Source organism: Eleginops maclovinus, chromosome 18 (assembly GCF_036324505.1).
Source record: "Eleginops maclovinus isolate JMC-PN-2008 ecotype Puerto Natales chromosome 18, JC_Emac_rtc_rv5, whole genome shotgun sequence".
NCBI lineage: Eukaryota > Metazoa > Chordata > Actinopteri > Perciformes > Eleginopidae > Eleginops > Eleginops maclovinus.
This window is the reverse complement of record NC_086366.1, coordinates 26,680,685-26,699,497: the sequence shown is the minus strand read 5'-3', so window position 1 is coordinate 26,699,497 and position 18,813 is coordinate 26,680,685. Positions and strand designations below refer to the sequence as shown.

The window sequence follows — 18,813 nt, the reverse complement described above, 5'->3', positions numbered from 1 at the left end:
TGTTATACTCTGAAATGGGCCAGTCTATATGACAAATACCTCTACATGTGGGTACTTATTTTGATAAAGATGCTAATGTGCTTTTACTTTGGGTATATTGAAGTATTTATTGATGCCGATACATTTGTACTATTACATGTCAAGTTAACTTTGATGAGAACTAATATCAGATGCATTTAATAAAGCTTTCATCACCCAAAACATACACCAGGGGCAGTGGTTGAAAAATAACCAAGTAGGCTACATTAGGCTACTCAAGAAATGCACTTTAATAAGTATATTTACTTACAAGATCTAACAGGATGTCACAAAACCTCTTTTGTCAAGGACTTTGATAAATGTTTTTGTTTAAAGGATTAATGCCTTAAATAGGTTAACACTTAACATGATGACGAAGCTTTAAGCCCAGCTGCTGATTCATGACAGCTAATGTGTTTTGATTAGGGCAGTCAACGTTAACGCGTTAACGCGCGCGATTAATCTTGAAACCATAACGCGTTAAAAAAAATTAATGCAAATTAATCATATTATCAAGTTTGACCTCAACTTCCTACCGTAATTCCAGCGCGCATGTTTACCCGGCTGAATTACTGAAAGGCGTCACAAACACAGATAACATCCAGCAGTGGCTCAGTAAGTAGGGGCTTGGACTGGGAATCGTAGGGTCGCCGGTTCAAGTCCCCGAACAGACTTGAAATATGAATAAGTGGACTGCTACTTGGAGAGGTCCCAGTTCACCTCCTAGGTCCTGCTGTGTTGCCCTTGAGCAAGGCACCGGACACCTCCAATCCCCCCTCCCCATTGCTCCCCGGGCGCTGCACAATAGCTGCCCACTGCTCCTAGTACTAGGATGGGTTAAATGCAGAGGACTAATTTCACTGTGTGTGCTCTGCTGTGTGCATGTATGTGACTAATAAAGAGGGTTTCATCCTCCGATTCTATAACACGATGACTGAGGAGGCGTTCCCCTGTGTGCTTAACGGTACATTTCGTTTTAAAAAGCTTCCAAACGGAAGTTTAGATAAAACCAAAGTTGTGTGCACATATTGCAGTGATGAACTGTCTTTCCACCGAAGCACAACAACCCTGAAGTACCATCTTCGGGCAAAGCACATCTTTGCTGATGCTAGCACTGAGACAGCATCACGCCGTGTTCGCCAAACTACACTGGCAGAGTGCAGCAAGGGCAAGTCTGTCAACAAAGCGACAACAACTAAGCTAACCAATGCTATCACTAAATGGATCGCCGTTGACTGCAGGCCCATCAACATCGTTGAAGACCAGGCCCTGGTCACCAGGGGCTTCAAGGTATTATCCAGATCGCCTCAGATGACCCATCATAAGCCACCTGCTAGGGGAACTATTGTCACAAGAATTCATGAATTGTTTGGCAGCGAAAAGGCAAAGAAAGCGGAGCAGTTGGCACAAGCTACATTTATTGCACTGACTGGAGACCACTGGACATCAGTAAGCAACCATAACTACCTCGGTGTAACAGCACACCTAATCGATGACAAATGGCAACTGCACTCGTTCGCTTTAGGTGTGGGGAAAACAGAGGAAAGGCATTTTGCAGAAGCATGTGCTAGTCAGTTTCTTGAAGTTGCAAAGGAGTGGGAGATTACAGACAAGGTCACCACTATAGGAACAGACAGCGCGTGCAATATGATCGCGGCAGCAAGGTGTCTACCATTCGAGCACATGCCCTGTGTAGCGCACATTATACAGAGGGTAATCACAGTGTCTCTCCGTGACAGCGGGTTTGACTGTGCTTTAGCCAAGTGCCGTAAAATAGTCGGACATTTCAAACACAGATGGCCCTCCTACTGATGGGGTCAGAGTCAGAGTCTGATGATGAGGCACTGTCCACAGACAAAACTGTAGACAGGTATAAAGCAGAGCCCAGTGTCGGCATAGAGGCATGTCCACTACAGTGGTGGGCGGCACACACAGGTGCTCATGGTAAGCTGGCCCATATTGCACAGAGGTACTTGCCTACACCTGCCTCAACAGTGCCATGTGAGAGACTGTTTTCTTTGGCAGGCCACATTGTGCAGAAGAAGAGGTCCGCTCTGTCATCTGAAAATGTCAACAAGCTGGTCTGCCTGAGCAACTGGTTGAAAGAAAAGCATAAGAACAGGTTGACTGGAGTCATGTCTTCTTCTTCTTTTGGTTTAATGGCGGATCGCAACCAACTTTAAGGTGCATACCGCCACCTACTGTACAAGAGTGTGTAACATTATGTCATTTACCCTTTCTTCAATTCTACTCACCAGCCTTGTGTTATTTAAAAAAGTAAAGAGAGCCTTCCTGGTGACTCTTACCCCTCTCCCTCTGTTCCCAGTATCCCCATTAAATCCCACTCCCTCGCCACCTCTTGGACTTTATCATGTAACCTTTCTCTTTCTACTGCATACATGGCACAGTGAAATATGATATGTTCAATGTTTTCTTTCACTCCACAGGTCCCACATTTGTCACTATTCCTTTTCCCCAGTACAAACATGGTGCCATTTAAACCTGTGTCATCCAATCTGAGTGTTGTTGTGATGATTTCCTCCCTTCTGTTGCTTTCTTTGTAGTTCTTTGTTATCACTGACTTTTGTATTTTATGGTACCCCTTACCTTTATGGTCTTCCTCCCACCTTTTCTGCCATATCTCCATTCCTTTCTTCTCAATCACTGCTTTTCCTTCTCCTTTTCCAAGTGGAACTGGTACTGTTATTTCCTTTTGTAGTGCCCCTTTTGCTAGTTTATCAGCACACTCATTCCCTTTCAGCCCCTCATGCGCTGGTACCCTACAGAACTGTACATCCATGCCACCTCTGTGAAGTCTTAGCAAACTATGGTACAGTTCAATGATTAAATCTTTTCTGACAGATGTTACTGACTGTATGCTTTCCAACACAGCCATTGAATCTGTGCATACCACCACCCTATCTGGTCTGACCTCTTCAACCCACTGTAACCCAATAATGACTGCCACTATTTCGGCTGTATACACTGATAACTGATCAGATAATCTTTTGGAAATAGATATTTGGAACTCAGGGTCATACACACCAATTCCCACACACTCCTGTTTGTTCTTAGAACCATCTGTATATATTTTGAGATAACTGTAGTAGTTGCTCCTCAGGTAAATACTTGTTTTAACTCCTACTTCATTCATTTGCCATTGTCTTTTCTTTTCCAGAATACTCATATCGACCTTTACTTCTGGGAATAGCCAAGGTGGAACGCTACTCACTGGGGTGGTCCTGGTGAACCCTAAGGCCTCCATTCCATATTTCTTCATTTGTTCATTCCTTGTCCACCCAAACCCTAACCCCCTGGAGTCATGTCACACAAGTTCACGCTGTTTAAAATAATCTTATTCAACTAAGAGTGTGAAAAGGGACTGTTCACTTTGTATCTTCAAAGACACTATGGCATTCAGTTTCTTAAATAGGCCCACTGTTACTCACTACAGCATTCATTTGGGTGAGATGTTACTTTGCAAACTCTTTACAGGCAAGTTGTTTACATTCACTTTGTAGCAGATGTCACTTGCTAATCCTTCTAGTCTGCAGTTCATTACGGATGTTGTGGGCAATGCCAAGCACTCCCTGACACTTCTTACTCAGCAAATGAATAGATTCTAGTTCAGAAATGATCACAACTAAGCTGAGATCTTATAATAAAGTAAAAACTTTGATTCCTCTAACCAGTTTGTCATGCATTTCTTTATTCCAACACCACACATGATGTATTTGTTTTTATCTCCCCCAAAAAATACAAGTAAATACTAGTATTTTAAACTTGTGATTAATCATGATTAATCACAACCTGTTATTGTGATTAACTCGATTACATTTTTTAATCGTTTGACAGCACTAGTTTTGATTAATAACAATGTATAACCAACTCCCTGATATGTTTTTGATAAAAAAGGCAGTCATCTGTTCTGTGCTGGGAACATTTCCACAGCAGGAAGTTTACAAGATGTGACTGAACTTACTGGTATTGAAGTGATAGATGGCAGGGTTTCACAAAGGCACAAAGAGCAGCAGACACACAGACAGGCTGTAAACGATAAATTACTTTTATTGAGAAAAGATTGATTATGAAAACAATGACTTGGTTGAATCTGTCTTGCCGTGTGTGTGTGTGTGTGTGTGTGTGTGTGTGTGTGTGTGTGTGTGTATGTGTGTACATCACTGAGATGTGGCCATGATGCTGGATACACCTGTGAAAAGAAATACAGGGAGAAAAAAGGAGAATAGAGAAAGAATGTCAAACGTACAGTAACTTATCAGAACAAGACAACAGAATGCACTTAATCTAAAATAAGAAACATGCCGATTCATTTATCTGGATCTGTATCATGGTTTTTTGGGATGTCTGGTGAAGAGAAACCATCACAATAATCATCAACCTCTTCATATTCCTTGATGATATTTTACACATTACTGCATAAACTGTACACGTTTCATTGTATTTCTTATTGTACGATGTTCATTTCTATATTTCATTTTCATAATTTGTGAGAGCTTAAAACTGAAAAAGGTAAAGTAAAGGTTAGTAACTGTATACTGTTTTGTCAGCACATAAATTCTAGGCTCTATAATCTCTCAAAATACTTTGTAACACAAATGTGCAAAATGCAAATAAGGTGTGTTCATTTACTGACAGGAAACCTAACAGCGTGAATCATTATTCAATGGAATAAACATTATAAGTGAATCTAAAGAGCCAGCATGAGTCCACTTGATCCATACAGTAGAGTGTCAACAACCCTGATCACATGTCTAGTTTATTCCCCTCATTTATGCATCAGTTTGAGTGGCAGGACTCACTCTCAAAGTCGATCTTCTCCACGATGTTCTTGGGCTTCACGCTCTCCTCCTGGTTGAAAATGAAGATCTGTCCTTCCTCGTTCTCCGTCCAGCCGTACTTATTCATCCACACCTTCACCTGCGTGTCTGCAACAACGGACAAGACAACCGTGAAAGGTTAGGGTTGATCAGAGAATTTAGTATAATGAGATATGGCACAATCATGAATATTATTATACAGGATAAACATTTCTGTTGAATAACTTTAAAAAGGTAGCTACAAAGTGTTTGCCTACTTGCACAGTAGCCTATTCATAGTCTTGATAGTGGTGTCCTTACATTTATTAACCACACTGGTGTTTTTAAGGACTTCATCTATCTGATATTCATGGGAGAAAATGTGTCAGCTTTTTAAAATGTCTGTCATAATAAGCTGATGGTTGACAATGCTTTCAACTTTACCAGGATCTAGTGTTGACAGGTACATGAAATCATCCTGCCGAAAGCAATAACCCTCTACAGCACCTCATCTGTGGCTGCCAGAGAACTTTAGTTTCACCATTCTATTATCCTGAACCATTTGCACATATTGTACTCATGTTACCTCACTGGATATAGTTTACATTTAATAATAAAAAGCTACTGTGCACAGTTTAGAGAGTATTCAAATGTATTCTGTATATTTTATATACGTTTGTATTCTTAGATATTTTATGCGAACATGTATATTTTTGCTTTCAATTTTATCTTTTGTTAAAGATGTTTTATAATTTTTGTACAATGACCTTCGTAGAACTTTCTCACTATAACTTCATGATGATTTCTCTGGCAGGTGTATGATTCTATCTCCTTACCCAGCGGGTCTCCCAGCATCTCTGCCAGTAACCGGTGCTCGATGGTCTGGTAAGTGATGCCCACTACATGGCAGATGACTGTCAAGGAAGATCAATTTAAGTTTAACATGAATCTTTTCAGTCTAGGTCACGTTATCTTCCACTAACTTTTCATATTGACTGTAATTGTAGAGTCAGTTGATGATACTCACACTTGCGAACAGAGTCCTCGAAACCAGTAATGCCGTCAATGAGCTCTCTGTTCTCCTCCAGACTTGTCTGTCAGGAAACATGAGGGGGGTGGTTGATTAATTAACACCAAATAAACACACACTGTTTGCAAGTTTGGAAAGAGGAAAGAAACAATAACGTTTCAGAACAAGGATGGCAGAGATGTTTTGATGGATGACTCAGCACACTGAGGATCCGATCTATCTCTGTTTGTTTATCCAAGGTACGTATTCAGTTAAAACACAGTGCACAATACATGAGCCCCTACGGTACGGTTCAAATGAATACAAACTACACGAACACACTTGTTTAAGTTACCATTTATCATCCATTATTGTGCAATGTAGAGAATCTTTTTACGTAATAATGATATTTCATTTGATATTAACCTTGTGAAGGATATTTCTAATCAAGTGTGTACATGTACAAGTATTCAGACTCAGAAATCTTCAAATAATCTCAGAAATGTGTGTGTATGTGGTGTGTGTGTTACCCAGAAGCTCTGGAAGTGACACGTCTCCAGCAGGTTCCCCAGGTACAGGATCTGTCTGATGGGACGCTCCTCTTGCTGCGACACTGTAGTCAAGGAACTGGCTTCCGGCAAATAGACAGAGCCCCCGACCCCCCCCCCCCCCCCAACCCTAAACAGTGACATTGCTAATAATTATATAGACAATATATTTAGATTAACTACAGGAATTAAATCACCAAAAGCGTATCATGACTACACATAAGATAAAGGAAATTTCAGCCCCTTTTGTTCTAGTCAGACGGCATCAAATAAAGAAAACTGCACCAAAAGGATACGTGTGTTTGATCAATCATACACTTGCAGAGAGTGAAGTCGGTGTGTGGCAGATTGGTCAGAGCCTTGAGCAGAATCTGGGAAGTGACCTGAACCTGGAAGTAGGCTGGGTTGAACTGGTACCTGCAGAGGAAGACATTTGTTTACTGCACCACATCTTGGGAAGCCCATTATTTTTTCTGATCAGTTAGACACATTTGTTTGAGAACGTTAATTTATCCAAACTAACGTTATGTGCCTGTATTTGGATAGTGGCTGCCTGTTTGTGTAACTTACAGCTTGAGGACTGCCAGGTTGGCCTCCAGGTCGTAGGCGTTCTCTTTAGCTTGTGTCTCTACATAGCGTTCCAATGTGGGAAGGTTTTCTGGGTTGTACCTGTGAGGAAAGACACCAGCATTAACTAGGAATCAGTGTGGATGACTCAGAGCTTCTATGGTGTGCATATACACAGCAGGTTATACATTTTCAGCACGTTGTTATTTAGTATGCAGTGATTGTAATATGTATTTGAAAAAGCATGTGTTTTATGGCTGAATTGGTCAGATAAACTTCATTCCTCAATTGCCTTTTTCTATTTTGTGGGTTTAGTCCTTTGGATTATTTCAGGATGTTGGCAATCCTTATGAACTTTTCATTTATTTCTGCTTTATCAAATGGCAGATCTAAAAGGAAGAATTATCCAGGTAAGCCTCTATATGTCAGGTGCTGTTTTGAAGTGTAGTCATCAACATTAAGCAGGTAACATCTGTCACTCGTTTTACTTGCAGCCCTTAATGAACATACATTTGGCATGTAGTTATGAATGCAGAACATGTAGGCCTACTTGTATTGGAGTAATTTCTCATATGGTATATTATTAAACGTTACTGAAGTTAAATATTTGAATATGTATTTAACTATTTCTTTCATGAAAGGAGCAGATGTTTTTATGTTTATCGAGCTGTTAGATGATGTTAATAAACGTTTCCATTGCTCGTTTGCTTCGACATACCAGTATACATAATACAGTGTTGGCATACGACAGATATAAAAATAACAGTTTCATTGTATAAAATGTACACAATTATATGTGAAGGGGCTTTGTATAACAAAATTAACTTAGCATAGCTTAGCTTAAACATTAGCAAAAAAGCTAAGTCAGTGTTAGCCTAGCTAGGTTATCAATACGGTAGGAGCATCACCCATACCTATCGATTCCTCGTAGGAGCTTCCCCACGTTCGCCCTCATTTGATCGAAGGACGACGTCATTTGGTCCAAACTTTGGCAGCAACTTTAAGGTAAAAAACCGAATTAAGTCCGCACGTGGGCCGCGTATCAGAAAGCACCGGGGCGGAGGAAGAAAGAGTCGGTCTGGAAAGAGCGATGCACAGGCGGACCGGAAAAAGTACGGACCTGCACAATCGAAGGACTGCTGTCTTCTTCTCCTGGTTTACCGGCAGCTTACATCCTTAGTGTAGCATGACTACCTTCTGACGTTCAGTTCTTCACTCCTTCTCCTGTAAATCCTATTTGTTTAAATTTTTCTGCCACCACCTAGTTAATCTCTGTGACAAATTGTAGGCCTGTCAGGTTAAATACCTTTGTTTGATAATGAATTTTTACGGAAATGTTTGGTATAAACATTACCCTTATAATATCAACACCATTGTATTATGATGAGAAAAAAACCCTGCAGTGAATTACAAGGTGAATATGGATGTGAAAAGACATTGTAATGTCTGTAAAAGTGGAGTATCTTTGAATATTTCAAACTTTTGTTTTTCCTGAGACAGATGACGTTTCTAATAAAATCAAAGTTTGGAGATACAGGTGTGTGTAAAGCAGGGATGTCCAAACTTTTTTCACTGAGGGCCATATACAGAAAAAAACATACGAAGGGCTGGGCCCCTCACTAGAGGTGAGGTGTATTTCATCATAAGTTAAGTTATAAGTGAGCAAAATCAATCAAATATAGGTAAATGATGCTTGATAGTTGAGTATATGAAACTGCCTACATCACAGCTTTTCATAGGGTTTCATTTATTTAGTTGGCAGCTCATTCCTTAAGACAGAATCACCAGAGTGCTTATAATAGGGGGAAATATGGAGGGTATATTTCAAGCTTGTTAAACACTTGTAATAAGTGATTGCACTTCTACTCAACTAAGATTTGTTTGAAAATGTTTTCAGCTTTCACTGACTGAATTTATTTGAAAAGTGTTTTTTTTAGCACATGAATACTTTGTAGTATATTTTGACATATACATAATTAAGAAGTACAATTTAAGACAAACACACGTTTCAGGTGTGGGCCATATTCCAGTTTACTTTTTGAATTTGCTGTGGGCTAATTAAAAGTGGGCCACGTGCTACATTTGGTCCCTGGGCCGTAGTTTGGATACCACTGGTGTAAAGTTTGCAATGTGAAAAGGATACTGACATATGGTTCAACATTGTTAAGAATTACAGAAATGTATTTTTTCTTACTATGACAATGGCAGTTCAAGAATATCAGGCCAATCAGAGGCAGAGTAGGGCATGGATCTTTCAAACTTGTGTGTATGAATGTGTATTTTTGAGTGGGCCTTCGGAGCAATATGCATTTGTTTCATAGGATAATCGGCTCTCGCTCCAATACATTTTTCGATCTATTGGGCCAGTCAACAAATTATTTCAACGTTTGAAACCTTTTGTAAAAATTGTATTCACCTGACCCTGGACACCTAAACTTCCTTATTTAAATAAAAAATAATAATTTAACTTGGAAAGTAAGATTAATTTTCCTACCTCAGTCATTTCATCTTTTACATGTTCGTCTGTCCAGCCCCTGTCATCTTGATCTGTGTGCTTTTTTTTCACATCTTAAAACCACTCACAAAGAAGTATATGATTTGTAGCAAAAGGACTTATATTGCATAAAGTATGTGAAACTGTAAGTGCACGGCCAAATATGACTAAGAGGCTGACAAAGATAAGTGAATACATTATGTGGTAGGATGTGATATGATATGATGAAATTTATAATTAAACACAGAGAGGAGAAACAGGGGGTTAGGTTCGGTGATAATGAAAGGAGCATTCTGGAAGTTTACGGAGTTAGGAAGGCTGTATCAGTATATTCTCAGTTAAAAGAAGTTGGAGGTCACACTGTTGCTGCACATTGACTGTTAATAACAACATTGCAGCACATCTTCTTAATAAGGAATTTCCCCAAGCTTAGCAAATCTGCTTCTGGACAAGTAAAGTGTTCAGCATAAGTTAGCTTGACAATCTACCCCAGTAAATGTGAACTTGCGCTGTAGTTACCTCACTAACCCCAAATCCTGCTTCATAGTAAAGGACACTGGTTTTAAAATAAAACTAATAAAAAAAATGTTTTAAAAACAGGCAAGTATTGAAGACGGGTTAGCCTATGACAAATAAGATCCTTGTGCAGAACCTCAGGACAACCTAAGGCAGGCACAGCCACGAGTACTTGGCCTAGTTGCCACTGTTTGAATGGACAGTGTGCAACTCTTTGCTCTTAAATAGGAACACAACGCTGAGTGAAATGCTACACATCAGATGTAGGATGATATACTTGGACTTGCATGATTATTGATACCTGGTAGCAGGAGAAAACCCTCACTGCACTATATTACACCTTTAGGGTCTGAAGCCCCCCTAAGAGAAAGGACCATTAAGAAACACACTGATAAGGGACAAGCCTTAGACTGGACCTTATAATGATCATTTATGCAACTCTTCCAAAATGACACATAGGTATTTGTAATGAATATGTTTTACTGCTGGCACATTATCCGTGATAATATGACATTAAAAGCGATGGACGTTCATAAAAGTAATGTGTGCTGTAGTGTGCATTATGTCTTGGTAATTTTTTATATTTCACAAAAATATTACAATTCAAGTAAATCTAGCCATCCACTGTGGGCATGAGGAGAAAAGTGAAACTTAAAGGTCACATATTATACTGTATTTCAACAATATAAAACCAGTCTCTGAAGTTTTGGTCAAAACACCAAACAGATCATGAATTGTAGCAAACCATACACCCCTCTATTTCAGCCCTGTTCCTGAAGTGCTGATTCTGTGACTTTAGCTTTAAATGCCAATAAGCTGCTGCTGGCCACGCCCCTTTGCGGAAATGTTTCAGTGGTTACCATGGTTGGTTTGTTGCTTATGCCTCAGAAAATCTTGCGATTAATCATGATTAAAATGTCCATCTCTCTGTCCCTTGGTTGAAAGGCATGATGTTGTCCGATCCCATCCTCAGCTAATCCTGATCAACATCACACCCCTGCTTTAACCCTGGGTTCGTCTGTAAGTGTACTCAGAGCCAGTGAGCAATGGACTTTCAAAATAGTAATATTAATAATAAAAAAATGAACATTAACAGAAATGTACAAAATGAATAAGTTAATGCGCTAATAACGCGTTAACTTGCCTAGTCCTAATATAATATGTAGTTATTGTGTTTTTTTAATCTCTTAATCTATGGTTGGTCTCCATAAAGGCTCACCCATAGGGTCCCATTCTGCTTTTAGAGGCTGGTGAGAGCAGAGGGTGAAGTTAATAGTCAAAAGAACTATTTTTATGAATAGATAACAGTCTCTAAAAAAATATTTGTTCAACCATCAGTTTCATAAACTAGACATTAAATTAATGATTGTTCTACCTTGACTAGGGTTATCTTGAAAACTAAAGCCTTTTAGGGGCCCTAGTTCCTCTTCTCACACCTCTATTCCACCTAGCTCAGCTGTTTTCTGTCAGCTGTGAGGGACACAAACAGAGAACATCAAATTCATAACTACTGAAATACTTTACCCACTCAGTTATTAATCTTTATTGATAACCTCAGCCCTGCTGCTGTGGATTGTGGAGTGAACGTTCAGGCGGTTATCTGTGGTTCACTGGCCTGTGATATGTGTCTGTCACATGTAGGCGTTTGTGAGCCATTTGGCACAAAATGAGACACTAGGCAGGTAGCCTTCAGACAGAGCAGAGGGAGGATAAAGGTCAAATGTTACAGATCATTTCAAGATGTTGGGTTCACTTTACTTAAACCCACTACAGTTTTTTTCAATTGCTAAAACACATTTTAGAAAACAGGGCTGATTTCTAAAAAAAGACTTGACACAATTTGCAAGACCAGACACCCAAAGTGCAGAACAGCCCATACTGTATGTCGAAGCACTGCGCTCAGAAGTACATTAACACTTATCAAAATCAAACTTTTGCACCAAATGGAACACATTTTATTCATATTACCAGATTTTTTAACCAACAACACAATGTTGTGCTTAATGAGAAGCACATTCCTCTTTCTGGGCTTTGTCCTGTACATGGAGAAATCAGCATTACTGAAATATGTGCAGAAACACAAATACTGCTAAGACAAATGTATTTATTTCCACAACGAATCAGTGCAACATTCATGAAAAGCACATAGTTACAATTGTGTGAACAAATTGTAACTATGTAACTATATGCTCACTATACAGTTTTTGACACATAAAACCTAATGTTTTAAACTGATACTCAAAGAGCAAAACCTCAGCTCAAATCTAACAAAACACACTTTCAGCTCTGCACCCAATTTGCAGTTCAACTTGACACCTTTTTGCAAGACAGTGCACACGGTTCTCTGAGTAAGACACAGAGATCTGACAGATTCACTTGTTTGCCATTTTCAAAACACTACCATTAATAATGCTACACACATGAACCAATAAACAGTCCATCTGACCATAAACACCAAACTGCTTTATTGATGACTCATACATCAGGATGTTAGCACTAGAAAGTACTTTATAAGAACAACAACAATGGATATATGGATAGCAGCAAGAGGAAGAGGTAGAGGTGGGATAAGAGAGGGAGGATGAATTGAAGTCAGTTGAGGAGTTCAAGCTGTATGACCGTGAGGCCTCTAGGTGCTGTGTCCAGACCCAGCTAGGTGGTGAGCTGCAGCCTGAGTACTTTTGTTTCCTCTGTTTTTTGTACAAGATGTGATTTTGATTATTAAGCACAATGGTGTGTAGCTGGTTGGCGAAAGTGTCTTTGTACTTTAAATGTGTGAGCCATTTGGTGCAAAAGTTTTCTAGCTTTATGTAGTTTTGAGTGAGTTCGCAAGAGCTCTGAGGTGTGTTACACTTTGGGTTTGTGGTTTTGCGAATGGTGTTATGAAAAAATAAGCCCAAAAAATGTGTTTGAGCAACTGCAAACAACTGTTAATACAATAAATATAAAAGAAAAGAAAAAACAGAAGAAGAAAAATACTAAGGAAGCATTTTACCATCTAGTATGGCCACAGCACCTCAACACCACAGGCAACATCCTTACTGGCTGAACATGGAGGGGAAAGCACTTTGAGTGCTGCATCCAGCCCCGGACAGCACCACAGCATCCCCCTGCTCCACTTCCACTGCATGCACCACAGGGCCGACAGTCCTACAGCTTCCATCCTCATGCTGGTAAGATCTGCTCAGCTGACTTTGATTGAATTCATCTCACTGGTTAGTATGCCAGACATATTATCAGTCCAGAGGATTCATAATTATCCGTTTGTTTACTATTCCCCTGTTACAAGCCATAGACAACAGATATTGTAAATAAAACAATATTCAAATTTTAATTTCAGATATTCAACTGATAAAGTCACTTTTTAAAACAATACAGTATAACAGGGGACCCTCATTGTATCTGTGGGGAAATCTTTTGAACAGAAAACTGACAGGGATCTCCAAGTACTACTGATTCACACACACACACACACACACACACACACACACACACACACACACACACACACACACACACACACACACACACACACACACACACACACACACACACACACACACACACACACACACACACTGCCAAACAAGTCTATAACACACTGGCAATGACATCTCTGTAACATGCACACACCCAACAGGAAACAGAAATGGATAATGCAAATGAGAGGAGAAAAAATGTTTGACAGAGAAGAGAGGAAGGTGTGAATGAGGGAGGGGGGAGGGACGGAGGTTTGATAGCAGGCTGACAAACTGAAACAGGAAGGTGTGTGAGTGTGACAGCGGAGTGTGTTCTCAGCAGCTCACTCTCTTCTGAGAGTTTTTCAGTGTTTTGCCTGTGGATGTAAAGGCCACAGAGTCCGTCAGGAAGTGTGTGTGTAAGGGAGAGTGTGTGTGTGACATGCTAGCAACATAAACTTCTAAATGGATTTCCACCACAGGACAGCTCTGGATATCTCCACACGGAACCCTCAGGAGGACTTTGAGATGCTGCAGAGAGTCGGAGGAGGAACCTACGGAGAAGTGTACAAGGTCAGAGCCTCCTGCTGCACCACACCTGCTGAACACACACAGTTTCAGCAGATGTGTTTTTGTTCCTTATTTTCTGAAAAATTGCTCGCTGAAACAGTTGGCACAGTGTAGAAATACTAAGTTACAAGTAAAACTACATTCAAATGAATCAGTAACAACGAAAAAAGTACTATTATCCAATAATATGCAAACCAATAGTATTTATTATGCAGAATGTTATTAATTCATAATATTATTTGTAAAGTAATTACATTATAATAATATATGCATTAATGAATTGATCATTGTATGCAGCTGGAAGAGGTTTTACAGATGTTGTTCTGTAACTGCTGGGTAATGCACTAAACAATAGTAGATGGTTATATTTTGTGATAGATAATCAATAATAAATACATCTTTAAATATCACATCATCCAATAAAGTTAACAAACTCATGCAGCGGAACAGAAGTGCACTATTTGTATTTCATTCCAACATGTAGTAGTAGGAAGCAGCATCCACCTGATGTGTGAATTGACGTTCTGTTTCTCAGGGTTGGGTATAGTGTGATGTGTTCGAAGGAAGTAGGAGAGATTGATTTGTGTCTGATTGGGTGATGCGAGGCAGCACCCTGCAGCAGGAAGTGGTTTTGAAAGGGAAAGTGTTCCTGTCATTAGATTGGGCCTTTTTATGTTGAGAATTTTACTCCTAGCCAGAAGCCTCAACTCTGGGTGTTGCTCAAACTTCTTCAGTGTCTTCTCGACCTTCCTTCTATACGTCACTATTTTACTTTTTCACAATTTTAGGACCTCAAGCCTTAAGCACAACCTAAACACATGTTAAAATGGCGGAGTCTGTGATCTAACCAGACCCTCTCACTCCAATCCCCTGGTCTTTTCATGAGATATTCTACATTATAATTATTATTTGTATTCCAGTATATCTCTTTTATGTTAGTCACGGTTGGCATTTTGGTTTGTCTCTGTTGAAAAATCCCTTAAATTTTAACATGCACATTAAATAAGTGTTGAGTGAAACATCAGACTTTAAGACGTGTGTCTGGATGTTGAATGAGAACTGCTTTCATTTTATCATTTCTTTTTGTGAACAACATTCAGAGTTCACTACTCCTCCCCGAGGGTATGGTAACCTGTCTTCGTCCATTTTGCTTGCTTTGTTTGAATTCTTGAATCCCTACTTGTACGATATGTCACCTGGAACTGTCCCAAACACATCAACATGAAAATAAAGAGCTACACAGGGCTCTGAATCTTTGCAGAGGCCGCTACATATTTGGATGGGACATGAGTGATGATTGAGAGGGATTGCTTTTGTACATTTCAATTTGTTTTTTAATCAAATCCTTCTCATTGGGTCCTTAACAATGCTTTATTTTTTCCTCTACGACCAGAGATTAGTTTCTTATTGCTGAACATCGTTTGCACAGTTCAGGATAAAGTGCTTTATATGTATCAAATCTTATTACACATAACAGGGACCACTCATGGAATGTGACACACTATTATCTTCATTGCTAAACTGAAACCTCTGTTTGTCCACAGACAGATGGAGATCAAAGGTTCACTTACATTACAGAGGAATGTTCTGTATTACGGTTATGAGCATCAATTCATGCAGATAGCTTTGGTTTTATCTGATGACTTCTGAGGTTAAGTTTTACAAACATGTCACAGCCCCAACGTCTCTGCACAGAAATCTGCTGTGTCAGTCTGTCAGTCTGGTTCTGTTTGACTTCCAAAGCTTTTCTGGGCCTTGAGTCGCCAAGACCTCGACATGGACACTATTGCAATGTGTGGCATTTGAATTTGATTACAGTAAACCTTCAGGGGTCATACTTGGATTGTTCTGTACAATCAAGACACACACATCATGTTCATCAGGCATAGTTCAGTGAACACGCCTCTGGGATTCTCTGGTACTTCCTACAAAAATAGTCAGACCTGAAATAGTCCTGTAGGCCTACTGAAAAGTACAAGTACGTTGCCATAGTGATCAGTTTCTCTTTCCACTGGCTGTGTCTAATCTGAGAATGATTCTCTGAACAGTCAGAGCCAAATGTTTTACTTTATACTACTCTTTATGTATTTATAAGATTGTTTAAGTTAGTGTGATGTACTGTTGTAGATGAATATGGGGTACATTTTTAAGCTAGCAGTTAAAGTATATAAAGTAGTTCAACTTAGGATAATATTTTGTTCAGGTGTGTTTTTTTTGATTGGTATTTATTTATTAAAATTTGGGGAATCAAGTCTGATTTATTTAGAAAGTTCCATTGCTTCAGTGCCTTATTTAAGTATTTAAGTCTTTAAATAAGTAAAGAATTAGCCTGAAGGTCATTGTTGTTTGCCGATGTTACTTTCATATCCTAAGATTTCAATAACTATAGCTGGGACAGATTTGTATTATTTTATTTTGTACTTTATCAAACGCATGTTGCAAATAAGAACTTCACCACGTGTTTCCTCGTCCCTAAATGGGCTCTTTAGATTTGTCAACAATTGTAAATATCAGTGTTTGGAAGCTACAGGGAATATCTGGCTCTTCTTGTTCATCTCTGTGCTCAAACTGTTCAACAATAAACGTTATGCTTCTGATGCAAAGCAGGTTATCTGGTTGAGAGGACTTCCTGTAAACAGGTCAGTGGCCCCCGCGCCTCTGCTGTACAGAGAGGGAGATTTGCATAGCTGTTCTCCTTCAACATATGGACACACACACATCAAACACAGATACAGATACGATCACACGCACACACTGAAGTTAATATTTTCTGCTCTGGGTTGCTTCACTGAGTACAGCGAGGTCAGTCTGCAGAATGTGAGATGACCATGATGGAGATCAGTGGAGGAAATACATTAACAACACATTCTCTACTTAAACTCAAATGAGAGTTACTCTTGTTTTATCTAGTAATGTTACGAGTATTTATTTATATACAACTTTTAACTTTTTTCTACTCTACTCTTCAGTGAAAACCAACAAATAATGTTCAATCCTCTTGCAAAATGCATATTCACAAAGCTGCAAACAGGGCTTTTTTTCTGATGAACTGCTCACAAGTGGACTTTTTGAGATACGTGTTTCTCACAGGACAGAGTCAGGCAACCATTATGATCGTATAGAATTGGAGGCATTGCTTGCTTTAACTTTTAATACTTGTGTTTTTTGCTGACAAAAGTTACAACGGTCAGATTTTTAATGCAGGACTTTTACTCGTAGTGAATAGGTTTCACAGTGTTATGATAGTCCTTTCACTTTAATAAAGGATGTCAATAATACTACTGTCACCACTGATGGAGATAACCTGATTTAAGTCTAGGTTTATTAGGGTACAGTTAGAAGGAGGGAGTGTCGCAAAGGATCAGTTAGAGGAATGGGCATCAGCATGAAGACAGTCAGAGAGAAAGACGTGTTGACTGAACTGGATGAAGTGGGAGCAGCTGTGGCTCAGGAGGTGATGGACAGTCAATTTCCTCAGTTTCTGCAGTCCACTTGTTGTCCTTAGAGAAGGATACAAGATACATAACCCCAAATTGTGCCCATTGGTATGCCTACAGTATTGAATTGTATGTGAATCTTTTTGGATAAAAGCATCAGCTAAATTACATACAAAGTCTTGGCTCGTTAGTCTAGGGGTTTGATTCTCACGTAGGATGGAAAGATCCTGGGTTGCCATATATATCTGTTTATAGTACACATATCTATATATTATACATATCTGCCATATACATCTGCTTATACGTAATATATGCATCTGTCCATACCTCCTCATTCAACAGTGTAAAGTATTTAAATACTTCAATGTATTCCACATATGTATATATTTCACATCCTCAAATCTGTATTGTTGTTATTGTAAATATTCTTCTCTCTTTTTGCACTATTTTATTTATCTTATTTGCACCATGTATGTTGAGTTGTTGGAGGAGCATGGGATATAATATTTTCATTGCCAACATATACGTTGTATATGCTGTGCATGTGACCAATAAAACCTTGAAACCTGAAACCTTGATATACCAGCAGAGCCCTTCTTTAGCGAGCAAAGTGGCGGTGGAAGGATGCTTAACCTACAGGTTGGTGGAACGAAACCTTGTCTAAATCCTGACCGGATCAAGTGTGGGCTGGGTTGCATGTATTGTATGTTACAGTGCGAAACTAGAGTCCTGGCAGACATGGTGGCATGCACCCAAACAACATTTTGGCCTGCTGAGGCATCATACTTCCTTTCTGTAACTGTCAGCGTCAGTGCTGGGAACACTAACTGGTTCTACCTGCTGGACAGCAAGTCACATAAAGACACACATCAACGTACCTTCTTTTGTTTTTTCAAACCAGGCTGATTTTATCCAGCCAAGCCCATGGTATGAAAAAGGCTTTTTATCAAGATAAACTAGGATAAATAAGCCCCATGTAGCCTCTAAAAGTGATAACATTGTCTCGACAACTAATTGGAAACAAACTTATCTGTGAGGTAAATGCATCACACAATAGATACACTTTTTTTTTTCATTCATAGTTTATAAAGGGCGTGGAGAATAAATCACTGATAACATGTAACACCTGTGTGATCATCCTGAGGCCACAGCAGGCTAGCAGCCAGTGTTTGAATCACACAGGGGCTGTGTGGGAGGTCTGTTTTCCGGGGTGAGATGTGAGGTTTTAGGGGAGAGCAGGGACGAAAGTAAAACTTTTCAGACAAATGTCATCTTAAAAGAAACGTCACAGATAAAAAACTATTTTCGGTTGGGATCATCGCCTCACATGTGTGTTCTGTCAAAGGCAGGTGCTCATTAGAACACAGTCTGTATAATCT

General features: G+C 39.4%; 2 protein-coding genes across 5 annotated transcripts in view; one reads left to right on the top strand and one right to left on the bottom strand.

Annotated features, from left to right (window-relative positions):
* Positions 1 to 4,063: 4,063 nt before the first annotated feature.
* On the bottom strand, positions 4,064 to 8,112 carry eif3k (eukaryotic translation initiation factor 3, subunit K). 2 transcript variants are annotated; one of them, XM_063907837.1, is made up of 8 exons: positions 7,874 to 8,112; positions 6,963 to 7,061; positions 6,689 to 6,809; positions 6,375 to 6,452; positions 5,863 to 5,929; positions 5,672 to 5,749; positions 4,839 to 4,964; positions 4,064 to 4,228 (listed from the first exon to the last, which is right to left on the bottom strand). In XM_063907837.1, the coding sequence occupies exons 1-8, from the start codon at positions 7,933 to 7,935 to the stop codon at positions 4,197 to 4,199; spliced, it is 663 nt and encodes a 220-aa protein (XP_063763907.1). In that variant the 5' UTR covers positions 7,936 to 8,112; the 3' UTR covers positions 4,064 to 4,196. The 2 variants fall into 2 exon arrangements, with proteins under 2 accessions (XP_063763907.1, XP_063763908.1); XM_063907838.1 differs by having other exon boundaries at positions 6,375 to 6,449.
* A 5,613-nt stretch (positions 8,113 to 13,725) lies between these two features.
* Positions 13,726 to 18,813, top strand: part of LOC134879833 (mitogen-activated protein kinase kinase kinase kinase 5-like) — a 36,123-nt gene continuing 31,035 nt past the window's right edge. For all 3 annotated transcript variants that reach the window (XM_063906364.1, XM_063906365.1, XM_063906363.1), the window contains exon 1: positions 13,726 to 14,000. In XM_063906364.1, the coding sequence (XP_063762434.1) occupies positions 13,893 to 14,000 (108 nt within the window). In that variant the 5' untranslated portion in view covers positions 13,726 to 13,892. The remainder of the gene's footprint in view (positions 14,001 to 18,813) is intronic.

Bases quoted from the DNA above. Each gene is read 5' to 3' on its own strand.
- eif3k (XM_063907837.1), bottom strand. From the start codon at position 7,935: ATGACGTCGTCCTTCGATCAAATGAGGGCGAACGTGGGGAAGCTCCTA. The intron at 6,453-6,688 runs GTATCCTTTTGG...ACTACAGTGTCG, and splicing joins GTATGATTGATCAAACACAC to CAGCAAGAGGAGCGTCCCAT. The intron at 5,750-5,862 runs GTGAGTATCATC...CTTCCTTGACAG, and splicing joins CGAGGACTCTGTTCGCAAGT to TCATCTGCCATGTAGTGGGC.